Raw genomic sequence first — 27,583 nt, 5'->3', positions numbered from 1 at the left:
ACACAGCAAATATCATTGGCATGACAATGTCTTTTGATTGAAAATATCTGCAAGTCAGCTGATGAGTCACAGACTTCGTAATGTGTAATATTTGACCTTTTCAGTACAGGAGAATTTTTACAGGCCCTTGGGTTTTTGTCATAATGGACTTGAATCTTGATACAACATATCTACGTAAAATAGCCTTGGCTTGTTGAAGGTAGGCATTAACATAATAGAGTCCTCAGCTTAAATCAGCATCTGTAAGTTAAGGCACTGAGGTTAAATGTTGAGGGGTAAGCTGTGCCAACGTGCCATGTGCTTTATCATCAGTGAGGCAACAAAAACAGAAATGTCTGTAAGAGTTCAGCCTGATTTTCTGTACTCTTCTGGCAATCTGAGCAAGGTCCAGTGGGGGTGAGGTAGAAGACAGGAGACCCACCCCACCATAGATTACAGGCTGAAGTGACAACCCTTCAACTGGAAAACCGTCTTGCGAATAGACTCACTTCTCAGGGACAATATTTGCCAATATGCTTGTGATCCTTCCATCTTTACGATCTATCTGCTTATTGCCTGATGGACCACCCACCCTGGGGCAGACAGTCTGAGAATCGGTTCTAGGCTCAGCAGCCAGAGGGTGAAATGTATATCCAAACTGGATGGTGGAGCTTGGCCTTTATTATTCCTTAAAACTGGCTACAGAAGCTTTCAGAGACAGGCATGGACATTTACCCCGTTTTAATTTTACTCTCCTTAGGCTAGCAACAAATCCCCAGCTAAGATGTTCATGATTTAGTGATGAGTCCTCAGAGGACTCTTCAGAGAAGGCTGGAAAGGGCGATGTTTGAGGTTGAGAACACAGCCCCTCTCAGATTACCATATCCTGCAAACAACCATGCACCGCACCCCTCCACTCTCTCCCAAGACCCACGTGGGCTGCTAGAAGCAAAACCCCAAAAGGAAGACTGACATTTGCTTGCCCACCTTGTCGAATGATGGTGCTCGGCTCTCCACCATGCAGACTGGCTCTCCCAATGGAAGGCTGACTGATGTCGGTCCAGTAAACCATCTTGTCCACACAGTCGAAGGCCAGTCCAATGATGACTTTATCCTGGAAGTGCAGACCAGTGGTGAGAGGGGTGCACCTACTAGTGAATGATGATGGTGGGACTCTTTCCTGTGCTTAGAGGCATTCAGATACCTTTTGAAATGAATTGTCTTCAAGTCTTTGTTTTTTTTTGGCTGTGCCACGCAGCATACAAGATCTTAGTTCCCCAACTAGGGATCAAACCCATGCCCCCTGCAGAGGAAATGTGGAGTCCTAACCACTGGGTGGCCAGGGAAGTCCCTCTTTTGTCCATTTTAAAAATTAAATTATTGAGTTGAAGGAGTTCTTTCTATATTTCAGATAAAAATCTGTTGTCATACACATATATATATGTACGTATGTATATTTTTTCTCAGTAAATAGCACTTTTTCATTTTCTTAATGATGTTTTTGGAGAGCAAAAGTTTTAAATGTGTATTAAGTGCAATTTTATTTTTCTTTATGGCTAATGCTTTTTGTATATCATCTAAGAAATCTTTGCCCAACTGAAAATCATAAAAATTAAATAAAAGACATAAATGTTGGAAAGGAAGAGGTAAAATCACTCTATTTTAAGACTATGATTATTTATGTAGAAATTCCTGGGAAACCTATAGTAATATTTTAACTAAAAATTGAATCTAGCAAGGTTGCAGGATCCAAGGTCAATGTAAAATTGTATTTCTACATACCAGCAAAAAGTAGAATTTTAAAATAATAATGTTCATAATAGCAGCAAAATATTTAAGAATAAGTATTTTAAAATGTGCAAGATTCTATACTGAATACTATAAAACATTGTAGAGTGAAATTAAAGAAGACCCAAATAAATGAAGAGATGTTAGTTTAATGGATCGTAAGATTTAATATTGCTAAGATATCCAAAATAGAGTTTAGGATATCCCTAAATAGAGTTAAAGATCCAGTGCTATCCATATCAAAATCCCAGCAGGCTTTGCTTTTCTTTTCTTTTTTTTCCCTTTCCTTGCCTTTCCTTTTCTTTTTGGTAGAAACTTATAAGCTTACTCTAAAATGTATATGGAAATGCAAAGTGAGGCCCTGGGGACCACAGAAGTGTAAGACCAGGATGCTCTTTTACTGGGAGAATCAGGGTTATTATCAGCAGACACTTGCCCTCCAAAACTCATGTCATAAAGGAACAGAGATCCTTACCATACACCATATACAAAAATTAGCTCCAAATGAAGTGAAAGTCTAAATGTAAGAGCTAAAAATACAAAACTCTTAGAAGAAAACATAGTTGAAAGCCTCATAACATTGGATTTGGCAATGATTTCTTGGATATGACATCAAAGCAAAAATAGATAAATTGGATCTTATCAAAATTAAAAGCTTTTGTTCAGTAAAAGACACAATCAACAAAGTGAAAAGGCAACCAACCCATGGAAGGTGATCAAATAGTTGCAAATCATGTAACTGATAAGGGGTTGATAGAATATATAAAGAACTCGTACAACTCAGTAACAATAAGAACAAAACAACCCAATTACAAAATGGGCAAAGGATATGAATAGACATTTTTCCAAAGATATATAAATTGTCCGTAAGTATATGACAAGATGCTAACATCACTAATCATTAGAGAAATGCAAATCAAAACCACAATGAGATACCACTTTACATATATTAGGATGGCTACAATTAAAAAACAGAAAATAATAAGTGTTGACAAGGTAGAAGGGAAATTGGAACCTTTGTGCTCTGGTGGTGGGAATGCAAAATGGTGCAGTGCTAAGGAAAACCGTACAGTGGTTCCTCAAAAAATTAAAAATGGAATTACCATGTAATTCCAGGTCTTGTCTATATACAAAAGAAGTGAAAGCAAGGACTTGAACAGATGTTTGTAAATCCATGTACATAGCAACACTATTCACAATAGCCAAAAGGTGGAAGCAGCCCAAGTTCTCCAGTGATGGATGAATGGATAAACAAAATGTGATACATCCATATAATGGAATATAATTCAGCCTTAAAAAGGAAGGAAATTCTGACACGTGCTACAACATGGATGAAATTTGAAGATTATACTAAATAAAGTAAACCAGTTACAAAAGGGCAAATACTGTATGATTCCACTTATAGGAGGTCCCTAGAACAGGCAAATTCATAGAGATAGAAAGTAGAAGGGGATGCAAAGGGCTGGCAGGGGAGGAGGGAGTTTTTACTGAATGGATCCAGAGTTTCAGTTTGGGATGATGAAAAAGGTTCCGGAGATAGATGGTGATGATGGTTGTACTTAATGCCACAGTGGCATTAGCTACAGTTAAAATAGCTAGATGGTAAAGACAGTTAGATACATACATACATACATACATAGAAGGACAGACAGATAGATGATACATAGATAGGAAGGACACAGTGAATATTTATAAGGTTGTTTCAGCACTCTCCCTCCACTGATCCCATCTCAATTTCCTGCTTTTCATAGCCTCATTTGGCATTTAAGCCTCTCCCCTTGGTCTTGGGGGAAAACGACTTTCACACGGAATTTAACCCACTCCCACTACCCGGAAGTGTGTGCTAGTGGATACGAGGAAGAATGATGATTACCCCTTGAGGGATTTGTGCTTCAGTGAGGCAACAGGAAATCACAAAGATCACTTACACATTTGTTCAGCTAATATTTTTCAAGTGCCAAGCACTGTGTGGGATCTGCAAATACCCCTGTGAAACAAACACCTCCATGAAACAGACGGACAATTTCTGATCTTGCTGTGCTTATATTCTTGGTGGGAAGAGATACATCAGACATAGAACATGTACCCTGATATACAATGTTTTAAGTAGTGCTGGGAGCCTGATGAAAGACAAAGCAGGGTAGGTGGAGGCTGCAGTCTGGATAGGGCAGCCAGGACAGGTTTCTCTAAGAGCTGATGTGCCAGTAGAAATTCAAGTGACATGCAGCAGTGAACCGTGCTAGTGTCTGGAATGAGAGAACTCCAGGCAGGGGGACAGCAAGTGCAAAGGCCCTGAGGTGGGAGTGTGAATGGTGAGTTGAGGACCAGCTAGAAGGCCAGAAGGCTGCAGCCGGTGAGTGAGGGGGCAGTGGTAGGGAACTGGGTGGGAGAGGTAGCCGGAGGCCATGGAAAGAACTGGATTTTTTTCTGGGTGAAGGGAACCCATCAGAGGGTTTTGTGTTGGCGAAGAACATGAATCCAATCACGGCTGCTTTGCAGGAGGCTTTTTGAAAAGCATTTTTACCATGGATGGACCTAGAGATTATCATCTCTAGTAAGTTAGTAAGTCAGGAAGAGAAAGACAAATACCATATGACATCATTTATATGTGGAATCTAAAATATGACACAAATGAGCTTATCTATGAAACAGAAACAGACTCACAGACAGAGAACAGACTTGTGATTGCCAAGGGGGAGGTGATGGGGGTGAAGGAATGAGAGTTTGGGATGAGCAGACATAAACTATTACATGGATAAACAAAAAGGATAAACAACAATGGATAAACAAGGTCCTACTGTAGAGCACAGGGAACTATATTCAATATCCTATGATAAAACATAATGGAAAAGAACATGAAAAAGAATGTATATATATATATATATATATGTATAACTGAATCACTTTGCTGTAGAGCAGAAATTAACACAACATTGTAAATCAACTATACTTCAATAACATAAATTTTTTTAAAAAGAAGCATTTTTATTTTGCAGACTTTTTTTGATCATGTTTCCTCCCTGGTCAAAAAGAAGAGGGGGTATGGCGGTGTGTAGAGATCCATGCAGGAAGAGAAAATAGGGCAGGTGGGAAAGACAGGGGAGTAGGGAAAGGAAGATGAGAAGAAAGTAACATTTCTACCCAGAACCTTTACGCAGGCTCTGCAACCAGCACGGAGGGGTAATGAGGATTCCTGCTGGACTTTCATCTCTAAGAGCTGGTAGCCCACTCGCTGCTACTTCTTCACTCCTTAGAGGACCCTGACGGCCCCCACTGCCCTGGCAACCCTGAGTCCACAGCCAGAAGCCTCCACCAGGTCTCAGGTTTGTTTTCCTGGCAGGAGGTCAGGATCCCAGACAGAAAAGCTCCTCAGAAGTGTCTGACCTCTAACTAACGGACAAAAATTCCCCAACTCACAAAATGCATCTTTGAAGCTTTGAAAAGCTCTGGTTACTTACTACTGCCTCTGGGCAGACAGGCGCATCTTGAGCTGAGCGGCTGCGGAAAGATGAGTCACGTTGCTAATTTAGCAGGGACGGCAACATCAAACCTGGCAGATGCTCGCAGACAAGAGAGCAAACTCACGTGATGCGCCCACCTGAAGGGTCAGATACCAAAGGGGTCTCTCTGGAAGGCCTCCTGTTTCTGCTCCCACCCTCGAGCCTCACGGGGGTGCTTAGGAATACAGTGGCCCCATTTAGAGGTGGACACCCAGGGTCACACAGAATGAAGAGGTCCTGGGTCCAGGCGTCCAGCCCTGGTCCCTGGGCTGACTGCACCCCGCTCGTTGCTCCAGGCCATTGAAGCAGAAATTGTCACCAAGCGCCATCGGCCAGCACTCACCGGGGCATGAAGCAGCGCCTTGGCTTCCGTCTTGGTCATGGTGTTTCCCTCCAGGGGGAGGTGCTCTATCTTCCCGGTCTGGGCGAAGAGTAGGTGGGTCCCAGGTGGCAGGGGGATCACGGCGGTAGGAACTGAGGGTCCGTGGTGAACCGGGGGAGCCACTGTACTCAGACCTGGGTGGTGGGAGATGGCAATGAGTAAGGCCCCCGTGCAGTAGGAATGCACAAACGCACACGTGCGGGCGCGTGCACGGACTCACACACACGCACCCACACCGGGTCACGTCGCCTTCATGGCACCACAAACTGCACCGTCACATGTGCACATTTAATATCCGAAAGCACAAGGAGCAGGAAGACCTCAGTCAATCAAAGGGCATTTGTGATGAAGATGATGCAGGGCCAGAGTTTAACATTAAAGGTCGATTGGAAAAAAACAATGGCTCAGTCTCCCCGTTAATGGAACTAACCTGGCTATCGGTGCCCTGCTCTGCATATGGGCTGCAGCAGTGAACGAAAACAATGCAACAGCAGCAACCCTGAAACCCTGGCCACAGAGAGCTCGCACCCCAGCAGGAAGCTGCTGAGTATTTTCATGCTCGAGGAGACCATCTGAGTGGACTAGCCCCACTCACCCCATCCCACGGAGGTGGGAGGGTCTCAGACGCCACAAACGGGAACATAGGCCTTCTGGGCTTTCCAGAACGAAGTGATGGGCAGGGCTAATCCTCCCTCAGACTCGGCCTTGCCTCCTACCTGCTGACCTGGTGACCCAGCACAGCTCCTGGCTCACCTGACAAGAGAATGTCCCAGGAGGGGACAGGCAGCCTGTACTGCAGGTAAGGAACATGCAGTGGCTGTCAGGAAACCTGGGCCCCAGACCTGGCCCTGACACTCACTGTGTGGACACGTCGTGGACCTTCCTGGGCTCGTTTCCTGCTCTCTGAAGTGAGAGAATGGGACCAGGTCATCACCGAGCTCATTTTCAGTTATTTCCTCTTGTCCATCTTGCCTGTTATACCCAACCAATGATATAAAACAATCTGGTGGACCTTTTTAATATCTCTGGAATCTATCCCTCCAAACTCACTGCCAGCATCTCAGGTCAGACCCTCGCCAGTTTCTCACCTGGATTAATCAGAAATACTGCAATTAATTAATTGCACCCGCCTCCCCACCACCAGGGTCTCACTCCTCCCTTTCAGCTCTTCTAAAACTGAAACCTGGTCACATCAGCGCCTGCTCGAAACCCTTCCTGGGCTCCCTCGGGACCAATCCAGACCCCTCAGCGGGGCACCTGATGTCCTTACCTCCATTCTGCTCCCCTCCCACAGGACACAGACCCCTGCGGGTTTCTTTCCTGCCTCTCCGCCTGTTCCTGCTGCCTGGACCACGGGTCTCCTCAACCCCTTCTCCCCAGCGCAGCTGACTCCTGACCCTGCTCAAAACCTTGGTTCTCACAGTACTGCTCTGCAAAGCCTTCCTGGGCTAGCCCGCAACCCCCCAAGCCACTGTGCTTCCTGGCCCACCTATTCTCTCTTAAGGTTCCTTTCCCTACCCTGCACCTGTTTACCTGTCCTCTGAGGTTCTGGGGCTGGCACTGGGGCTTCCTTCTGGGCTGCCAGCACTGACCACACCAATCTGACACTCAGTTAATGCTGGCTGGCTGGCGTAATGAAGATTGTGAGTGATCACTTGTCACTTCCCTTTTTTTGGCCGCCCCTCACAGCATGTGGGATCTTAGTTCCCCAACCAGGGACTGAACCCACGCCCCCCTGCACTGGAAGCGCGGAGTCTCAGCCACTAGACCGCCAGGGAAGTCCCTGTAAGTTATCACTGCTTACTCAGCAGCCTCTTAGCAGCTTTGGGAAACTATCTGGTAGGGGATCAGTTTATGATTATTAGCTAAATGGAGAATGGAGAGGCAAGGATTGCTTGTGTTAGATTTGGGTAATTTGTGACAATTACCATTTTCTACGCCTGGGACAGAATTTCAGAGCTGAGAAGCATCCTAGAGATTATTTTGCTTGAATCCGATGTTGAGGCCGACGATGCTGAGACTCAGGCAAGTATCTGTCCAGGGTCACAGAGCCTGGCCCCCAGCTCGGCGCCTTCCCACAGTCATGGACCGTCGCAGAACTATCTTGCAGAACCCTTTGCGGCTGTTTGCTCCTGGCGTTCTAAATGGACCGAGTACCTAAAGGTCCAGGAGCAACTGTGAAAGAGGCAAGTGTCCCAGGAAGAGAACCGCCTGAGTAAGCCCCTCCGTGCCTGGGGAGGGGCTCCGGTTGGTCTCTCCCATCCCTGCGCTGTGTGCCGGCACAGAGCCGCTGGAATGCTGGGCCACCCACTGCAAGGTTTACCTCGGGGACCCCGGAGCACACATCCTCTCTGCTACCAATTGCAGCCTCAATGCAGCGGGTCCTGCCCATCATTTGCACAGAACAGGTTTGCACAAAACAAGAGGAGGAAAGGCTAAGAGGGAGGAGAGGGAAAGTGGGGAGAGAGATGGTGGGGGTGGGCAATGATGGGGAGATGGAAAAGGGGGCTGCAGAGGGGAGAAAGGGAGGGGGGGACGGGCTTCGAGCCAGTGGTGCAGGTCAGGATTTAGGGCAGGCAGAAAGTGCCAAGTGCACCTTTGGCAAGGGTCCCCGGCAAGCGTCCCCGGCGATGCTCGCAGGTGCTGAGACTTCCGGTCTCCAGCACTGTCCTCTGACTTACACGGTGGCCTCATCCCGGGCGTGGTCCTGGTGCCCTCCACCTCGCGGCCGTCGCGGTCCACACACCAGCAGTAGCCAGTGCTGCCATGGCACTGGGTGGGCGCGTAGTATCCGTGCTCATCACACTCGGGAACAAACAGTCCCGGAGGCCGGGGGCGCTGGGGGTCCACCGCCCCGAGGATGTGTTCTCGTTCATGCTGGCATCGGGTTTTCTCCACTTCTGTGAGAGAGGCGAGCAAAAGGGGGGTCATCAGCTCAAGTCCCCAAATCCAACTCAGAACCTCAGGAGCTGCCTGTTCACTACTGAGTTTTGTTTCATTAATTTAAAAAAATGTTTAATTTATTTTATTGAAGTATAGTTGATTTACAATGTTATATTCGTTTCAGGTGTACAACATAGTGATTCAAAATTTTTATAGATTATACTCCATTTAAAGTTATTATAAAATATTGGCTATGCTCCCTATGCTGTACCATATATCCTTATAGCTTATTTTAAAAAATTTTTAATTTAATTTTTATTTTATATTGGAGAATAGTTGATCTACAATGTTGTTAGTTTCAGGTGTACAGCTAAGTGATTCAATTATACATATACATATGTCCATTCTTCTTCAGATTCTTTTCCCATATAGGTTATTACAGAGTATTGAGTAGAGTTCCCTGTGCTACACAGTAGGTCCTTGTTGATGGTCTATTTTATATATAGTAGTGTGTATATGTTAATCTCAAATGTTTTATTAATTAAAAAAAATTTAAACATCATTATTATTTAGTGAATTTAACGGTCAAGAAGAGTATATCTACATTTTCTTTTCCTTCCTAGGCCATTTTTTTTTTCAGTTTTGAAAAACTGAGGCAAACTGACATAACATAAAATCAACCTTTTTTTTTTTTTCTTTCTGGCAGCACCCCGCGGCTTGTGGGATCTTAGCTCCCCGACCAGGGATCGACCCCGGGCCCTCGGCAGTGAAAGCACCGGGTCCTAACCGCTGGACCGCCAGGGAAGTCCCCAAATCGACCACTTTACAGTGAACAAGGCAGTGGCATCAGTACAGTCACAACGCTGAGTGGCCGCCTCCTTCCTCTGGCACCGACGCATTTCCTCACCTCCAAAGGAAACCCCAGACCTATTAAATGGTTGTCTCCACTTCCTCCTTCATCCCAGCCCCTGGCAACCGCCAGTCTGCATCGGTCTCTATGGATTTACCTATATTCTGATTATTTCACATAAATGGGATCGTACGATATGCGACCTTTCCGGTCCGGCTGCGTTCACTCAGCAGAACGTTTTCAAGGTTCATCCATGTTGTAGCCATGTAATAGGACTTCATTATTTTATCTTTTTAAGATTTTGTTTGTGTGTGTGTGCGGTACGCGGGCCTCTCACTGTTGTGGCCTCTCCCGTTGCGGAGCACAGGCTCAGGACGCGCAGGCCCAGCGGCCACAGCCCACGGGCCCAGCCGCTCCGCGGCATGTGGGATCTTCCCGGCCCGGGGCACGAACCCGTGTCCCCTGCATCGGCAGGCGGACTCTCAACCACTGCGCCACCAGGGAAGCCCTAAGATTTTTTATTTATTTATTTTTTTGGCTGCACCACGCGGCATGTGGGATCTTAGTTCCCCGACCAGAGATCGAAGCCGCGTCCCCTGCAGTGGAAGCTCAGAGTCTTAACCACTGGGACCGCCAGGGAAGTCCCAGTACTTTGTTCTTTTTTGTGGCTGAATAATATACTATTGCATGGCTACACCACATTTTGTTTATCCATTCATCACTCGATGGACAGCACTGACATTTGTTTTAAGAAATTTCAAGTGTTTCTTAAATTTGTCCTTTTTATCATCACCAGCTTCTTGATTATCCACACTGAGTCTGGGTCAAAGATTTGGGGGACCAAAGATCACAGGGCACATTTACCAATATTTGTATGTTTCCTTTTAATTACGTGCTAGTGTTTGGCATGAAACATGGCCTTTTGACTGTGTAACTCAGATCCCAAGGCTGGGAAATACTGCTCTATCTTTGGGAAATTGCTGATGAGAAGCTATGAACTGGAGTAAACTCCCATGTTTATAGAGTTGTAAGTGGCAGAGTTGCAGCTGCTTCCACGCTGGCTAGACTCCAGCCACCACAGCATCCAGCCAGGCCAGCGCTGCCATCATCTCTGAGGCAACCGCCACCCAAAGCGATGCCCAGACACTGCCGAGAGCCACACTTCAGCCAAACTGAACCACGTCTGCTGCCCCTCTCCTGCGGGCCTTTCCATGCGCCGTTCATTGTGTGACTCCCCGCCCACCCCCGCCTCCTGCCCGGTGAATCCTTCAAGAATCAGCTCAGGCATGTGCTTCTCGGGCCCTCCAAGAGCTCCCAGGATGCTCTGGGCTCGCCCGCCCTGTGACTCTCATCACCCTGATGCTGAGACTCTAAGGCTGTTCCTGGTCTGTCTCCCTGAGCAGATTCCAGCCTCTGAGAAGGTAATGAGGGACTGCATCCCCTTAACCTTGACTTAGGAAGCCCCTCCTGGGCTGGAGTGGGGATGGACATGGGAATAAACCCCAGGCCCTGCCCTCAAGGAGCTCCCAGTCTGCAGGGAAGGGAACAAGCAAACACACAGTAACAATCCAATGAGTCAGTGTCTTGACAGAAGAGCCCAGGACACAGCACATACACACAAGAGGTCCTCTCTGTAGGGCTTGGAGAGCAAAGGCGTGCTGGAGTGCGTTTTTTTGATCTATACTGGAAGATTGTGGTTATATAATCGAGGGCAGGGCTCCACTGACTTTTCCTGCTAAGGAGCAGAGAATAATTATTTTTGGTTATATGGGCCATATGGTCTCTGTCACAACTCAACTCTGTGGATGTGGCATGAAAGCATCCAAGTTTAATACATATTGTAAATGAATGAGTGTGCCAATAAAACTTTATTTACAAACAGTGGGCCAGATTTGGCCTGTGGGTCTGTAGCTGTCAACCCCTGCTCTAGGGCATTGCTAGTTATGTTAGGGAGAAATCTTATATAAATACTCTAGTTAATATATTAATGTGTATTAATATATTACTGTGTTCATAATATATATATTGTAATAATAGAGTATATAATAATATATTACATATTTCACAGAATTTCCTGTCTGAAAAATGTTTTTGATCCTCAGTTCCACCACTTCTGGCCCTGTCAGCAATGCTGGTTGACCAGCGATGGCAGGAGTAACTAATCCCACGGTATTATTTGAGGCGTCAGCAGAATGTGATGAGACAATGTGAACGGCTGGAATTTTAAGTCTTGCACTCCAGCATTCATCTGTGACTGTATCTACGCCAGATGACAGAAGGAAAACAAGTCTGTGGGCCACAGATAATTTCGGGGAGTGAGTTAAGCTAACGTGTGTGTGTCACCGTTGCCATAACACGTTCAGTGAGCAGGGGGCGTCCTAGGCACTGGGCATGTGGGTGCAGAGGGCCCGGGGCTGGGCTAGGAGTCCAGAGACCCGGGTTCTAGCGTTCATCTGTGACTGTATCACACAAGAGATCCTCTCTGTAGGGCTTGGAGAGCAAAAGCGTGCTGGAGTGCCTTTTCTGATATTTACTGGACGTTTGTGGTTATACGATCGAGGGCACGGCTCCACTGACTTTTCCTGCTAAGGGGCAGAGAATAAATATTTTTGCTTATGTGGGCCATATGGTCTCTGTCACAACTCAACTCTGTGGATGTGGCATGAAAGCATCCAAGTTTAATACATATAGTAAATGAATGAGAGGGTGTTCACCCGGGACTGTATCTACACCAGGCCTTCACAGTGCATTCGGTGTTGTGTTGCCGATGAATGTTTAAAGTGCCTTTGTGCTGCCAGTTCTCATGTCAGCCTGCTGGACATGGCTGGCCCCTCGATTAGAAACAGCGAGCCTGCCAGAAAAGTGTGTTTTGAACCTGGGAGGGGAAACTGGGTCTGCTTTCTCTTTTGTCCCAGAGGCTAATATAAAAAACAAAAACAAAAGGCCCTACTGTATAGCACAGGGAACTATATACAATATCCCGTGATAAACCATAATGGAAAAGAATATAAAAAAGAATGTATATATGTGTGTAACTGAGCCACTTTGCTGCACAGCAGAAATTAACACAACATTGTAAATCAACTACACTTCAATTAAAAAAATAAAATTAAAAACAACAACAACAACAAAACGTATTTGATGTAGGAAGAGCCAAACAAAGACACAAATAAGCCGTCTGGTTGATGATAAAAATATTGGTTTTCTTCACTCACTCTTAGATGTAGGGCTTGTTTACTTCCTCAGTATCTTACATTTGTACAGGGCTTTAGTTTCTGTACAAGCTGTCTCTGCTCACAAATCGTTCACTTAATTCTCACCATAATCCTATGCAACAGGCAACTACGGTTTTTACGTCAAATGAGAGAACGGAAGCTCAGATTGGCTTCCCCAGGCCACAGCAGTAGCGAGTGGCTCAGCTCAAGCTAGAACCCGGGTCTCTGGATTCCTAGCCCAGCCCCGGGCCCTCTGCACCCACATGCCCAGTGCCTAGGACACCCCCGGCACACTGAATGTGTTATGTCAACGGTGACACACACAAGTTAGCTTAACACACGCCCCCAAATTGTCTGTGGCCCACAGACTTGTTTCCCTTCCATCAACATATGTGTATGGTGCCGCCTTTCCAGCTAGAAAACAGGCTTGGTATTCTGTGTACTGTCAACCAAATCAAACTTTTAAGGGAGGAAGGGGTACCTCCCTTGTACGCGGCTGACAGTTTTGGGTTAGCCAATACACAAAATCTCAAGTGATCTAGGATTTCCAGTGGAGCTGAATCTCAACTGTATCTTTTTTTTTTTTAACATCTTTATTGGGGTGTAATTGCTTTGCAATGGTGTGTTAGTTTCTGCTTTATAACAAAGTGAATCAGTTATACATATACATATGTTCCCATATGTCTTCTCTCTTGCTCAACTGTATCTTAAGTGCTGTATCTTGAACTTATATTAAGGTGGGGGAGACCTCAGTTGTGACTCAGGAAACAGAATTTCAAGTGTGTGTATTTTTTGTTTTTTGGCCGCTCTGTGTGGCTTGTGGGACCTCAGTTCCCCGACCAGGGATTGAACCTGCGCCCTCGGCAGTGAAAGCACCGAGTCCTAACCACTGGCCCGCCAGGGAAATTCCCCAAGTGTGTCTATGGAAAGCTGTGATATCACTGTGTTCCCTGGGATGGCTTCTCAGCCTGGCCCACAGCAGCCCCTGTGGGTGCCTCCTGTTCAAGGCTCCAGGCTCCCACAGGGAATGTCCCACTGTGGGTGGGGTGGGGAAGGGCTAATAAAGACACGTCGGCCTTGCTTCTGGTTGATAAAATAACTGAGGCAAGACTCTCTTTGTTCACCTAGTTTAATCTGCTCGGGGGGAGGAAGCATCCGAGACCTGATACTTATCCAGGGAACAGCAGGGAGTCTGGGGTGACTCTTCTCAAATTGGGGACAAAGAGAATGAGAGGAAAAGGAAATAGATGGAGAAGAAAAAAAGCACATGTTTTTGTCTCTTGATTTACATCCCATTCCCTTGCCTAATTAAACTTCTTCCTAGGTGTTAATTCAAATAAATAACTTGTAGCCTCTGATATACTCAGTGGGATGGAGGAACTCGCTGGGGGGGGGGGGGTTCCGTTTATTCAACCTCTTCCTGCACAGTCCAGTCCCCTCCGTAAGGGGCCATCTGCTCCCGGTGGCACTGCCACACACACGCATCTTGGGATGAGCTAACATGGGCGTGGTGAAACCATGCCTGGTCTCTGCTGGGTTTGAGATTTTGGGCTCCTAGCCTCATCTCATTAACTGCCAAATGGACCCTTGTTAGTCCAAGATTGCCAAGTTTCCAAGAATGGGAATCTACAAGTAAAAGAACAATACCCATCTGATGTGAGGTTTACTAAGGACACCGCCACAATCTCCACCACCGATGATGATGATGATGGTGGTAAAAATCTCTCTACTTATGAACTCTCTTCAGGTCCCTTCCCAACATTTGCCCCCAATCCTTACAGGACTGGTGAGGAAGGAGAATGCCCAGAAAGGGGGAAATAAACTAGCAATTGGCAAAGGGCAAAAGGGGAGGGGAAGGCAGAAAGGTCATAAAGCATCAGGAAGAGAAAATGCACCTCTAGCCTGTCGGCACCTGTGCCGTCTCATCGTGTGAAACTGCGTCTTTGGGTTTTACTCCCGTCTCCTCGGCCCACCCCCTGCATCCTTCCTCTCCTGACACCCCATAAGTGTGGGCCTTTTTTGGGGGGGGCCCATTGTGTGGCTTGCAGGGTCTTAGTTCCCCGACCGGGGATCGAACCCGTATCCCCTGCAGTGGAAGCGCAGAGTCCTAACAACTGGACTGCCAGGGAATTCCCTAGTGTGGGCTTTTTAAATTTGTGTATCTCTCAGATCAGGAACCCCATAGACCCTTGAATCATTTATGTATTTGTTATAAGCATTTACTGAAACCTCTGCGAGCCAGGTGCCCTGCAGGCTGCGGGCACTGTCGCTAGATACGAGGGCCCTGGGAGTTCACAGGACCCCACCAGGGTAACGCATTGTGAGAAGTGGCTGGTAGCGGTCGAACAGGCTGCTTGGGAGCTGAGAGGAGGACCACCTCGGTCAAGGGGTCACCTGACACCGAGGGCAATCAATCTCTGCAGTGTTCCTAATACACCCCTAATGCTCTGCGCGGTTGAACCCAGTGGCCTGGGTGTAGGACTCACCTCAAGCTGGGGGTTTTCAGGCCGTGCATGGAGGAGGATAAAGAAGCCAGGAAATTCAGGATATTGGTGAGGGCGGTGACATGATGCTTCTTGGGGTTACGGTGAGAGGACTTCGAGAAAAAGAAGGGATGGAGAAGCCGACTTGGAAATGAGGCTGTGTGAGGCTGCAAGGCAGGGAGGTAGTGGCCAGAGGGGGCCACGGGCCTCAAGACCATAGGAGTTCTCCAGCCTCTGGGGGCCTGGTTTTCGGGATCCTCTACGTCCTGACCTCACCTGAGCTGCTTAACAGTGTCTCGTCCCCACTATTCCTCCCCATCTCCTGTTCAAATCCTACCCATCTTCCAAGGCCAAATCCTACTTCTCACGCTTTCCCTCACTTCCCTAGCCCACCTGGATCTCCCCTCCCAGCCACGAGTTACCACTTCCAGACTCGCTATAGTTTCAAGTGCTCTCTTTTCCTGCACAGGGACAGTGTGAGCTCCTCCCAAGTGCAGACGTTACTGTTTATGTGCCGAGTACAGTGACAGGCACATCACAGATGCTTAAGAAATATTTAGCAGTTGATCTTGGCTAGTTAGCCAGGTGCCTTGGGCAAGTTAGTAGCCTGTCTAAACCCTCATCCATTCAATGAGGTTCATCGTACCCCCAGTGACACATACCAGACAATGATGGAGAAAACTAAGAGGTGTGGTACCCTGGACACCAAAAGAAGAAAGTGTTTTAGGCGGGAAGGTGAGGTCAACTGTACCAAGCGCTGCTAAGAAATGGGGGCAGGGCTAAGATCTAACAAAGTGAAGGTCATTGCTGGCTTTTACAGGAGCAGTTCCAGGGTGGGGAGGGGGGTTGGGGGACGGTAGGGCAAAGCTGGCTGCAGTGGTGAAACCGAGCAGGACCCTGTGTGGCTCCTGGGCACAAAAGCCTTCCTGTGTCCCCCCCCATGTCTTAATTACAGGAAATAGGCTTCATTCAGCCTCCAAGACCTTCCCTGAGTTCCAAAGGGCAGGTTCAGACCGTTGCTAATCAGGGAAGGGAGGGGATGCAGAGACAAGAGAGGAACAGTCAAGAAACAATAGCGCAGCCTTGGAGCAGGGTCCTGGTTCCCCCTCAAGGGATACACAGAACAGTATCTTTTAACTGTTTTGCAGACACTGAAACCCTCACCAGGTGGAAGAAGCTAACTGTTTGCTGCCCACAAGCACTAGACCCCAGACTGGTTGGAACCAGAAGGTTGATGATGCAGACTCCCGCTTACCTCGCCACCAACCAATCAGAAGAAGGTCCACGAGCTGATCACACCCTCTTTGAACCACTGCTATAAAACTCCTCACTACTCCCTCCAGGTCAGGACACACAGTATTGAGGGCATTAGCCCACTGTGTCCCCCTTTGCCTGGCAAAGCAATAAAGCTCTTCTTTTCTACTTCACCCAAAACTCTGTCTCCGAGATATAATTGGGTATCGGGGTACAGAGGCTGGATTTGGCTTCAGTAGTTCAAGAGGGAATGGGAGGCTCTGGGAAAAGGGTAACAGCCTAGTTTTAGAATCTAATTAAAGACAGAATAGCTACAAAGCCATGGGCAACATTTACAATGAAACGAGGTGACCAGGTTGTCCTATAAACCCCCAGACACAAGCAGGGGTCACAAAGCCCCCCTGGTGTCAGCGTCTCTGTAGAGAAAGGAGAGGGAAGCGGCAGGGCATCTAACAGTTCTGGGAACAGGAGAACCCAAAGAGCTAACAGGTGCTCAGCTGGAAAGTGAGCCAATTTGAAAATGGCAGCTGAAACTTTGGAGGGATTTTTCTGCTCCAAGGTGGAATGTAAAGCCAACAGCAGCTGGAAGATCTAGCCCCTACTGGGGAGAAAGTGCTGGCAATGGAATCAAAACTAAGGAGGATGAAGATGACACGTACAAGGAAAGAGAAGGTCCAGCGGGGGAGGGGAGCAGAGCCAGGAAATTGTAATGTAAGCTGAAATATTTTTAAACACTTCACCAAAAGAGCAGAAGAGGAAGCTCTGTGTCGCTAGAAAAAGCTATCTGCACCAAGCTTCTTTCAGAAAGTTCAGGAAAACTAAAACTCTCATAAAAATGAACAACAGAAAAGTATGGAAGGCAAATCCAACACAAAGTTACTATAAGGAAAAAGGATATAAAAGGATAGTCAGGAGTACAACAACCCTACAGAGAGTGAAAGCTTGCCAAAAATATGTGCTAACGGATCAAAACTGTAATCGTCTATTGGGTTGGCCAAAAAGTTCGTTAGGGTTTTTCTGTAAGATATTATGAAAAAACCCAAACGAACCTTTGGCCTGCCCAATATTTCAAGTTAAGCGAAAAGACAGTAGACAATGATTAAAAAAACAGGAAAGAACAAAATGAATCAGCATTTGAAAAACTCAAAAATGAGGCAACAGAATTCAGGGAAGAAGTAGAAACTTTTAACAAAGAATCATTTCAGAAATGAAGACTCAACTAGACGGAACACAAAGTGAATAAACAGAACAGAGTATGCCTTAGGAGAAACAGAAGGTGGAAGAGAGGAAAACGTTTAAAGAAAAAAAGAAAGGATATCAAAGAAATTTAGGAGATTCGGGCGAATACTGGAGACAGGCAAAGAAGGTTCAATACGCAAAATGGAAGTCCCTAAAAAATAACCCAAAGCAAAAGGAAAGAGAACAGAAACTAAAATTCCAGAAAACTTTCCTGAAATTAAAAGATGTGAAATGACAAACTGAAAAAGCACACCGTGTAACTAAGACCCAGAAAAACCAACACCAAGTCATATTCTAGTAAACCTGTTGAACTTTTGAAGGGAACTATGGAAGAGAAAGAAAAAGAATCCTTTGGGCATCCAGGTAAGAAGGGGGAAATTATCTTCTGATGATCATTTGCCCTTTGGACAGCCATGCTGTACGTCAGAGGAATATTTGAGATAGTCAGAGAAAGAAAATGAACCAAGGAATACTGTTTTCATGAGCCCTTCCCGAGAAATTTACTAGAGAACAAGCTTCTGACAACCAAATTTAACTAGAGGAGCATTGACGTAAGGACTGGTAACAAGCAATAAAGAGTGACTTGCTGAACTAAGACCCAATGAGGGTTCGAAGTGAGAGAACATAGAGACTTCCCTGTCGGTCCAGTGGTTGAGACTCCATGCTTCCACTGCAGGGGGCGTGGGTTTGATCCCTGGTTGGTTAACTAAGATCCCACGTGCTGCAGAGCACAGCCAAAAAACAAAAACAAACAAAGTAAGAGAATATAGTAGGTGTTGGTTACACGTAGATGCCCAGGCAATGTAGCTATAACTACAAAAATAGGAGGGCACGTGCAAAAAACTTTAATTGTTCTAAGAAATTGTATTGGTGGTATGTAGTATTTGAATTCTCAGCCTGTTATGTGTGTAATGTGGAATAAAGTAAATACGGACTATGGTCTATTCTAATTCTTACATCCACTGTGCCCTTGAGAACCAGAATTCTCAGTGTGGAAGAAAGGAGATATGGATATAATCTAGACGGGGTAAAGGAAAAACGCTGTGGTCATGTATCTGAATTGGAACTATCAACAGGGGCTCATGAATTCCTAGCTCTGTCTGAACATTTCTACTGCTTAGATTGTGGTCCTGCAATGCTATTTCCCACTAAAAGAAGAGCTTCATGGAAAAAAGGCTGGTTCTAGTTCAGAGAGCAAGGAAGATATTAAAGACCACAGTGGACCCTCTGTATCTGCAAGGTTCCACATCCTTGGATTCAACCAACTACAGATCGAATATGTTAGAAAAAAAAATCCCAGAAAGTTCCAAAAAGCAAAATTTGAATTTGCCACACAATTTACATAGCATTTTCATTGTATTTACAACTATTTACATAGCATTTACATTATTTTTACAATTTTTTACATACCATTTACATTGTATTTATAATTATTTACATACCATTTACATTGTATTAGGTATTGTAAGTAATCTAGAGATGATTTAAAGTATCGGGAAGGATGTGGATAGGTTATATGAAAATACTACACCATTTTATACAAGAGATTTGAGCGTCTGTGGATTTTACTATCCTCAGGGGTTCTGGAACCAGACCCCCATGGATACAGAGGGTTGACTATACTAGGATCATGTCAAAAGGACCAGAGGCCAAATTGAAGAGGTTCCCATGGGCCAAAGATGGGACTCTGAATCACAATGAGAATAATGATTACAACGAATCGATACCCATGAGTCTATAATGCTATTAAAAAACTAACAATTAATTAGCAAACTTCATTGGCTCATAAGGAATCAATCTGTTATCTTGTCAACCAGTAAGAAAAAAAAAAGGGAAAGATCCAAGCATGTATCCTGCCTTTTCTTTATGAGATGTACCACTGGGCATCCAAAGGGTAGATGAGGGGAAGCATTTCTTTATAAGTAGTCCAACTAATAAATGAAAAAAAAAAAACCCCACCATGATGATAGAATTAGACTACTGCCATTTTGTTACCCACTAAACATTAATGGACCTAAGCAATGAGCATCAATTCCAACTAATAAAGGAGAAAGAAATGATAGAATTAACATCTCACCATTTGCCACTCCCTGGAAATTAATGGATCTAGGACATAATCATTACTGGCTCCTAACATCACCTGGAGTGAGACAAGCAGACTTTATGCACTTCTGATGTAAGGGAAGACCACCAATTGTCTTGCCAGAAGGACTGAACCCAAGTCTGATCAAGCCTCTGGACTCAGCTGCCAGTTTGCAGACGATATGGAGAACAGAGGAGCGTGTTGAACTGCCCCAGACTGTGGGAAACTACAGCTCAAAAGTCTTGGGTTCTTCAACAGATAAACTTCAAGGACAAGAAAGGGATGGCAGAGGGAACTAGAGATAGAAAAACGAGCAACTCTAAATCTCTAGTGTCTAGGAATGTACATGTATGATGAAACAAGAAATGCAAGGAAGTGATTTCTGTGAAGGTGATGTTGGTGGTTACTTTTGGAGAGAAGGAGAAGGCAATGACTGGAACAGAGCACCTGCAGCAGCTTCTGGGGCTGCTGGTGAAGTTCTACTTCTTGACCTGAGTGGTAGTCACATGGGGGTTCACCTTAGCTATCCATCCTTGAGCTATCCATCTGTTCTATACGACTTTCTGCATCTATGTTTTATCTTACAATAAAACGGTAGAAAAAAGGAGAGAAAATGGGAGAAGAGGAAGCGGAAGTAGAACTCCAGACAACCCTCATGAGGAATTAAACACTATAAAAGGGAGGAGGAATGGGACGGCAGTTGGGGAGGAGTGGAGGCTCAAGGGAAGTCCTCATTTGTGTCTTTTTTTTTTTTTTTATTGCGGTACGCGGGCCTCTCACTGTTGTGGCCCCTCCCGCTGCGGAGCACCGGCTCCGGATGCGCAGGCTCAGCAGCCACGGCTCACGGGCCCAGCCGCTCCGCGGCACGTGGGATCCTCCCGGACCGGGGCACGAACCCGCGTCCCCTGCATCGGCAGGAGGACTCTCAACCACTGCGCCACCAGGGAAGCCCCTCATTTGTGTCTTTTGGATGAGAAATGGCTTCTCTGCAGGCTGATTGGAATTATCCAGTAGAAATGGAAAGAATAACCATCCAGGATGGGGGAGGCTACCGCAGGAATGGCAATTTCATCTCAGACAAACAATAGTCTGGCACATTAAATTAATGTTGATTGGAAATTTATGATTTGACATTTGGTTAGTATTTAATATGTAAATGAGTTTTGCTTTTATAGTTATAAAAGAAGTTGATACCTAGATTTCTCCATAATAATCTAAGCGCACCCTGGAGATCTTAAAAATGTTTTTCTTTCAAAAAGGGTCTTACGCAATTTTGAGAAAAGTTGCCTTAGGAAATTCTTTTCTATAAAGAGTTCAAGAAACCTTTTGTAAACTAAGAAATTATTCGGACCTCATGTTCCTTATTTACAAAATAAAGGAGATGAATTACAGAATTTCTGGAGCCCTTTCCAGCTCTCAGTGGGAAATTCAAGTTTTCTAACAGTGGGTTTGCTTGAAACAAAGTGCAAACTGTAACACAAACAACAGACACACAGCAAACAAAAAGTACATGTTAAATTCTTCCTCAGTTTTCCTCCCTTTACAATTGTATTATCCTAAATGTTTTCCTCTTTCCATGCAGCCCTACTTTCTGACCTCTTTAATTACCTTCCTGTCTATAAATGGCTATGGGTCTGGAAGCAGTAAGCTGGTAAGCGGGCCTGGAGCCAAGCGTAAAGAAGAGTGACCAAGCATCCCCAGGTTTGGTACTTGTCCTTAAAAATTCGGCCTTTACATCTCTAGCCCAGGATTCTTCATACTCCTCTTTCATCCTCTAATAAGCTCTCCTATATTCCAAACCTCTACCCAGTTCCATTCCCCCAGACCTGCCACCTCCTCATATTCCCACACTTAGGTAGTTCCCTTTCACACTGTAGGAGGGTTGGCCTGTGACTACCAGTATCAGCAGAAGTGACAGCATTGTCATTTCCAAGGTTAGGTTACAAAAGACTGTGGCTTCCATAAAAAAAGAATGAAATCATGCCATTTGTGGCAACATGGAGGGACCTAGAGATTATCATACTCAGTGAAATAAGTCAGAGAAAGACAAACATATATCACTTATATGTGGAATCTAAAAAAAAATGATACAAATGAACTTATTTACAAAACAGACTCACAGACATAGAAAACAAATTTATGGTTACCAAAGGGGAAAGGGGTGGAGGAGGGATAAATTAGGGAGTTTGGGATGAACAGATGAAGACCACTATATATAAAATAGGGAAACAATAAGGACCTACTGTATAGCACAGGGAAATATATTCAGTAACCTGTAATAACCTATAATAGGAAAGAATCTGAAAAAGAATATATATATACATATATATAACTGAATCACTTTCCTCTACACTTGAAACTAATACAACATTGTAAATTAACTATACTTCAATGAAAAAATGCAAAAAAAGAAAAAAATCTTAAAAGAATTTTTTTTGAAAAAGACTGTGGCTTCCATCTTGGGCACACTCCCCTTCCTTACTTGCTCTGGAGGGAGCCAGCTGCCAGGTCTTAAGCACACTTAGGCAGCTCCATGGGGAGACCCGTGCCATGAGGAACTGAGGTCCTCCGTCCAGCAGCCCATAAGGCCTGCCAACCACCATAGGGATCCTTCAGCCCCAGATGAATCTCAGAGAAGATGGCAGCCCGGCTAAGGTCTTGACAACAACCTCTTGAGATACCTTGAACCCAGATCACCCAGCTAAGCTCCTGAAATCCCTGCCCCACAGAAACTGTGAGATAATATACATTTACTGCTTTAAGCTGCTAACTTTGGGGGACAATTTGTTACACAGAAATAGATAACTAACATGGCAGCTTTCAAACTTCCTGACCACAACCCATAGAAATGCTTTCCGCTCTGCAGTTCAGGACACACACGCATGCTTACACATACACACACATGCACACACTCAGCCATGCACTAGACAAGCATCCACAACTATTATTTCATGAAACAATACTTATTCCTACTGCATATATTCGGCATACTCTATTTTCTCGATTATTGTTTTCTTTTTCTTTCCATTCCATTTTAAAGAAAATGGTAATAGTGCCCCGCTGAGCTGACTTCACAATCCACACATGCATTTTGGGCAAAGAGTGCAGAAGGACAGTGGGGAACAAATCATCATTTTTTTTGTTTTGTTTATCATTGGCTGATACTGCAGTAGCCATGACCTTAACTGACACACCCCTAAAGCTAGTTTAGTTTTTTATTTTTTTAAACTAGCCCCTCTGTATAGAGTAGGTACCCAAAACTGCTCAGTGTCTAATCCCTACACTTCATTATGTTGGGTAATAGGAGTCCAGATAACACTATACTTAATTTTTCATTAATATTTCATTAACTATTTGGTCACACAAAATTTAGAAAAATATGATGAAAACCTCAGTGTTCATATTCCAGCTAGGGAAAAAAGAAAACATCAGAAATACAAATGAAGACCTTGTGCAGCCCTTCCCAACCCCAATTCCCTCTCCTACCATAGAAGTAACCTTTATCCTGAAGTTTTTGTTTCTCATTCCCATGCATGCGTTTTATAGTTTTATTGTACATGTTTATACATATGCAGGTTTCTTTTCATACAGGCTTATATTTCATATAAATGGGATCATACTTTTATGACTTTTTTTTTAATACGTAAGAAGTAAATTTATTGAGAGAGACACACTCCGTAGACAGAGTGTGAGCCATCTCAGAAAGTGAGAGTCTTTTATGACTTTTTTATGCCCAACATGCTGTGGAGATTTATCCATTAACTCTAGTTCACTCAGATTTATTTATTTACTTATTTATTATTTAATGTGTTCATTCATTCATTTATTTATTTGCTGCACCTCGCGGCTCGCATAATCTTAGTTCCCCAACCAGGGATTCAACCAGGGCCCTTGGCAGTGAAAGCGCGGAGTCCTAACCATGGACCGCTAGGCGATTCACTCTAGTTCACTCATTTTAACTCCTGTATATTATTTCATGGTATGAATTGTACCCAGACTCATTTGTCCATTCCTCCTGCTGGTAATCACTTAGATTTTTTTTTTCTGTTATGAACGATACTCGATGGACACATATATTTCTAGTGTACATTCTCTCTCGAGCATATAAATAGATGTTGAATTTCTTAAGAAAACAGGATTAAATACCTAAATAATCCTAGCAAAGAACTCTGATCGGTTTTATCCTTGTCCCATTTTTGTATCCCAGACTATAGGTCTGGGTTTGTTTCTGTTTAGTCAATAGAGCCTCGAAAATGGGGCGAGGTGTCGGGTTAAAAGAACAAAAATAAAAAATGAAACATCTGCTTCCTTTTGAACTGGAGATGTGAAGGAAGCCTAAGGAGATAATGCCTTAGTCATTTTTAATAGCTGCTGGAATGTCTTAACTCAAATTATCATGAACTTTTCTCTATGTAACCTGCCTATCAGAATCTGTGGGGAGAGCCGTGTCTTTTACCCATAATTTCAGGAACAAAAGGTTGATCCTGCCTGGGTTCATCTAGGCTGGGGATCAGCAAACTTTTTCGTCAAGGGCCAGGTAGTAAATATTTCAGGCTTTACAGCCTCTACCACAACTACTGACCTCTGTCTTTGCAGAATGAAAGCAGCCATAGGCTATTCATAAACTAGAGTATGAGTGTTCCAATAAAACTTTATTTACAAAAACAGGCAGTGGACCAGATTTGACCTGCAAGTCATAGTTTGTTGAGTCCAGTCCTAAGCAGAAGAAAACAATTTAGACCAGCAATATGTAGTATTGTATATCGAAATTTAAACTTTAATCTGATATTCTTCTCCTTTTAGATGGTCAATTATCCTAAAAACTGGTCACACCCAGTCCTGTTGAGAGTGCGAATAAATAATTATCAATACTATTATACACTGCCAGTAGGAGAGGTGCATTCGTTTATTTCCTCAACAACTATAAAGAGCTATGAGCCCCAACAGAGGCCACGTACTCCACAGGATACTGGGGACATGAAAATAAAGTGCACAGGCACCCTATGCTCAAGGCACTCAAGGCTAGTGAAGGGAGGCAGACATTGAAATAGCTTGTAATTGCTCAAAAAAGTGATGAAATGGAAATTTCCATGTATCTCTTATTGAAACATTGACAGTGGCATAAATATATTTTGCCAACAACAGCAGCAGCAATTAAAATAAGTAACAACTCAACTGGCTAACTGCAGTCGGAGGCATCAGATACATCCTTAATCTCATGACAGGGTACCATGTGATTTCAGGAACTGAATCCAGGCTGGAGTCCATCGGGCAGACCTGGGTTTGAGACTTAGTTCTAGGACTTACTACCCCTGGGACCTTGATTGTGCTTTTATCTCTGCGTTTTAGCATCCTCTATGTAAATGGAAATAGTAATAGTACTTACTTTAAAGAGATGATTATGAACATTACATGAAATAGTGTAGGTAAAGCACCCAGCACACAGTAGCCTTCATGCAAATGGCAGCTAATTATACGTATTCATCCAACAGCATTTGTTGAGTGCCTCCTAAGTTCCAGGATCATTCCAGGTACTGAACTAGGGCTATCATTATCCTCATGATCTAATGAGATACCACAAAAGTCTCAACTTTAGGGCTTCCCTGGTGGCGCAGTGGTTGAGAATCTGCCTGCTAATGCAGGGGACATGGGTTCGAGACCTGGTCTGGGAGGATCCCACATGCCGCGGAGCAACTAGGCCCGTGAGCCACAACTACTGAGCCTGCGCATCTGGAGCTTGTGCTCCGCAACGAGAGGCCACGATAGTGAGAGGCCCGTGCACCGCGATGAAGAATGGCGCCCGCTTGCCACAACTAGAGAAAGCCCTCGCATAGAAACGAAGACCCAACACAGCAAAAATAAATTAATTAATTAATAAACTCCTACCCCCAACATCTAAAAAACAAAAAAATTCTCAACTTTAGAAGCTGCACAGTCCAGGTGTAATAGGTGGCACACCCAACTCTGCGGAGTCCTCAGCCTGCCTCTTCCCACGACTGGTGGCCCTTCACCTCCACCCCACCCCAGCACCATTCCCCGTGACTCTTAGCAATTTGTGATGGTTAATTTTAGGTGTCAACTTGACTGGGCCACAGGGTGCCCAGATATTTGGTCAAATATTATTCTGGGTGTTTCTCTGAGGGTGTTTCTGGCTGAGATTAACCTTTCACTCTGTAGACTGAGTAAAGCAGATGGACTTCCCTTAGGTGGGTGGGCCTCAGCCAATCAGTGGAGGGGCAGAATTGAACACAAAGGTGGACCCTTCCCTGAGTAAGAAGGAATTCTCCCCTCCTGGTGACCTATGGATGGAACATGAGCTTCTTCCTGCCTTTGGATTCAGACACTGGCTGGGTCTCCAGCTTGCCAACTACAACCCCTGGGACTTGCCAACGTCTATAGTTGTGTGGGACAATTCCTTCTGATAAATCTCTTTATATATAAATAAATATATTTCTCTCTCTCTCTCGCTATATATATATATATATATATATATATATATATACACACACACACATACATATATACACACACACACACACACACACACATCCATTAGTTCTGTTTCTCTGCAGAACCCTAATACAGACCAGTTCTTACCCTGTATTGCTCAAGTCACAGGGATGACCAGCCTCCAGGCTGCCAGCACAGTTCTGGTCCAGGTGTGGGACCCCCAGAGTTGTGCAGTGTGCAACCCGCATGCTCAACACCGCAGCTGTGCTCTGATCACCCACCTCAACTCTCCACGGAGCCTCCCACGTCCCCACCTCGCCTTCTCTCCCAGGGCCATGTACTCAGTACTCATAGACAAGGCAATGACCCACCAACTCCAAACGTCCCCGACAACTTACCTCCAGGCACGCAATGGAAGCCATCTCCCTGATAACCAGGTTTGCACTGGCACGTGAAGGACCCTGGAGTGTTGTAGCAGACGGCATCAGGGTGGCATCGGCTTAGCTGGCATTCATCCACATCTGCAAGACAGCCACCAAGCCCGGGGATAGTGAGATTCCTTCTAGAATTCCTAGTTTCCAGAATAATATAAGCCACTTGCTCAACTTCTGGGGACTCAGTTTCTGATCTGGGAACAGTGATTTAGGAACTCATCAAACATTAATTATCAAAACACTAACTCCTCAATTTCTATCCAGTGTATTTACAAATGTGTTTCACTTTGATGTTTTCAAGAAAAATCAAGCAAAAGGAAAAACGAGAGGATCTTTTTTCATTATTTCCTTCTCATCATAAACGAGAGCTTCAGAAATGTCTGAGTTTGGAGACAGGTGATTAACGGCTTGACAGAAAAATCTCAAAGACCAGAGAAAATTCACATGTTCAGTAACAAAGAGAAAGTATTTCAGAAATTATAATCTCTTAGAGAAGCTTGGACTTTCCAGAAATACTCCATGGTGTAACGTTAAGTAATTTTGCAAACCAGGGGACCGGGGAACGGTGTTCAGAGTTATTTCACTTAAAATTATCTCTAAGAGCACCCTGGCTGCCAACAATGGACTGATCTGAGGTCTGAATTTTGTGGAACCATTTATTCTCTGCATCTGAAGTCATTTATTCAAAAAGGGGACTTCACATTTTTGGAACACAAGGTTAGAGCAGGCCAGGTGAATGACTGTATGTATCTTATTAAATAAAAGGCTGGACTTTAAGCTCCATGTGTGTAAGGATTGTTTGTCTTTTCATGAAAGACAAACAATCTCCTCAGTCCCTAGCAGACAGCAGGTGTTTAATTATTGCCTGAACGAGCAAGTGACATGGAACAAAATGGTACAGGGAGGACAAGTGTCTTCCCCAATGAGAACAGCCCCCCAAAGAAAACACATAATTCAAATTACTAGAGATACAAAATACAGCCCATCTACTCAACAGAGTTGAGAGAAGAATTCTTTTTTTTTTTTAATTTTATTTTATTTTA

At 44.6% G+C, this 27,583-nt stretch overlaps 1 protein-coding gene across 2 annotated transcripts in view; it reads right to left on the bottom strand.

The window, feature by feature from the left end:
* Window positions 1-27,583, bottom strand: part of NID1 (nidogen 1) — a 93,162-nt gene that overhangs the window by 10,858 nt on the left and 54,721 nt on the right. For both annotated transcript variants that reach the window (XM_067711025.1, XM_067711026.1), the window contains exons 12-15: window positions 26,505-26,627; window positions 8,331-8,549; window positions 5,611-5,783; window positions 967-1,093 (exon numbers count right to left, since the gene is read on the bottom strand). In XM_067711025.1, the coding sequence (XP_067567126.1) occupies window positions 967-1,093; window positions 5,611-5,783; window positions 8,331-8,549; window positions 26,505-26,627 (642 nt within the window). The remainder of the gene's footprint in view (window positions 1-966; window positions 1,094-5,610; window positions 5,784-8,330; window positions 8,550-26,504; window positions 26,628-27,583) is intronic.

The sequence above is a fragment of the Pseudorca crassidens genome, chromosome 16, assembly GCF_039906515.1.
Source record: "Pseudorca crassidens isolate mPseCra1 chromosome 16, mPseCra1.hap1, whole genome shotgun sequence".
NCBI classification, from domain to species: Eukaryota; Metazoa; Chordata; class Mammalia; order Artiodactyla; family Delphinidae; genus Pseudorca; species Pseudorca crassidens.
The sequence above is the reverse complement of the archived record's forward strand: the minus strand, read 5'-3'. Positions and strand labels throughout refer to the sequence as shown.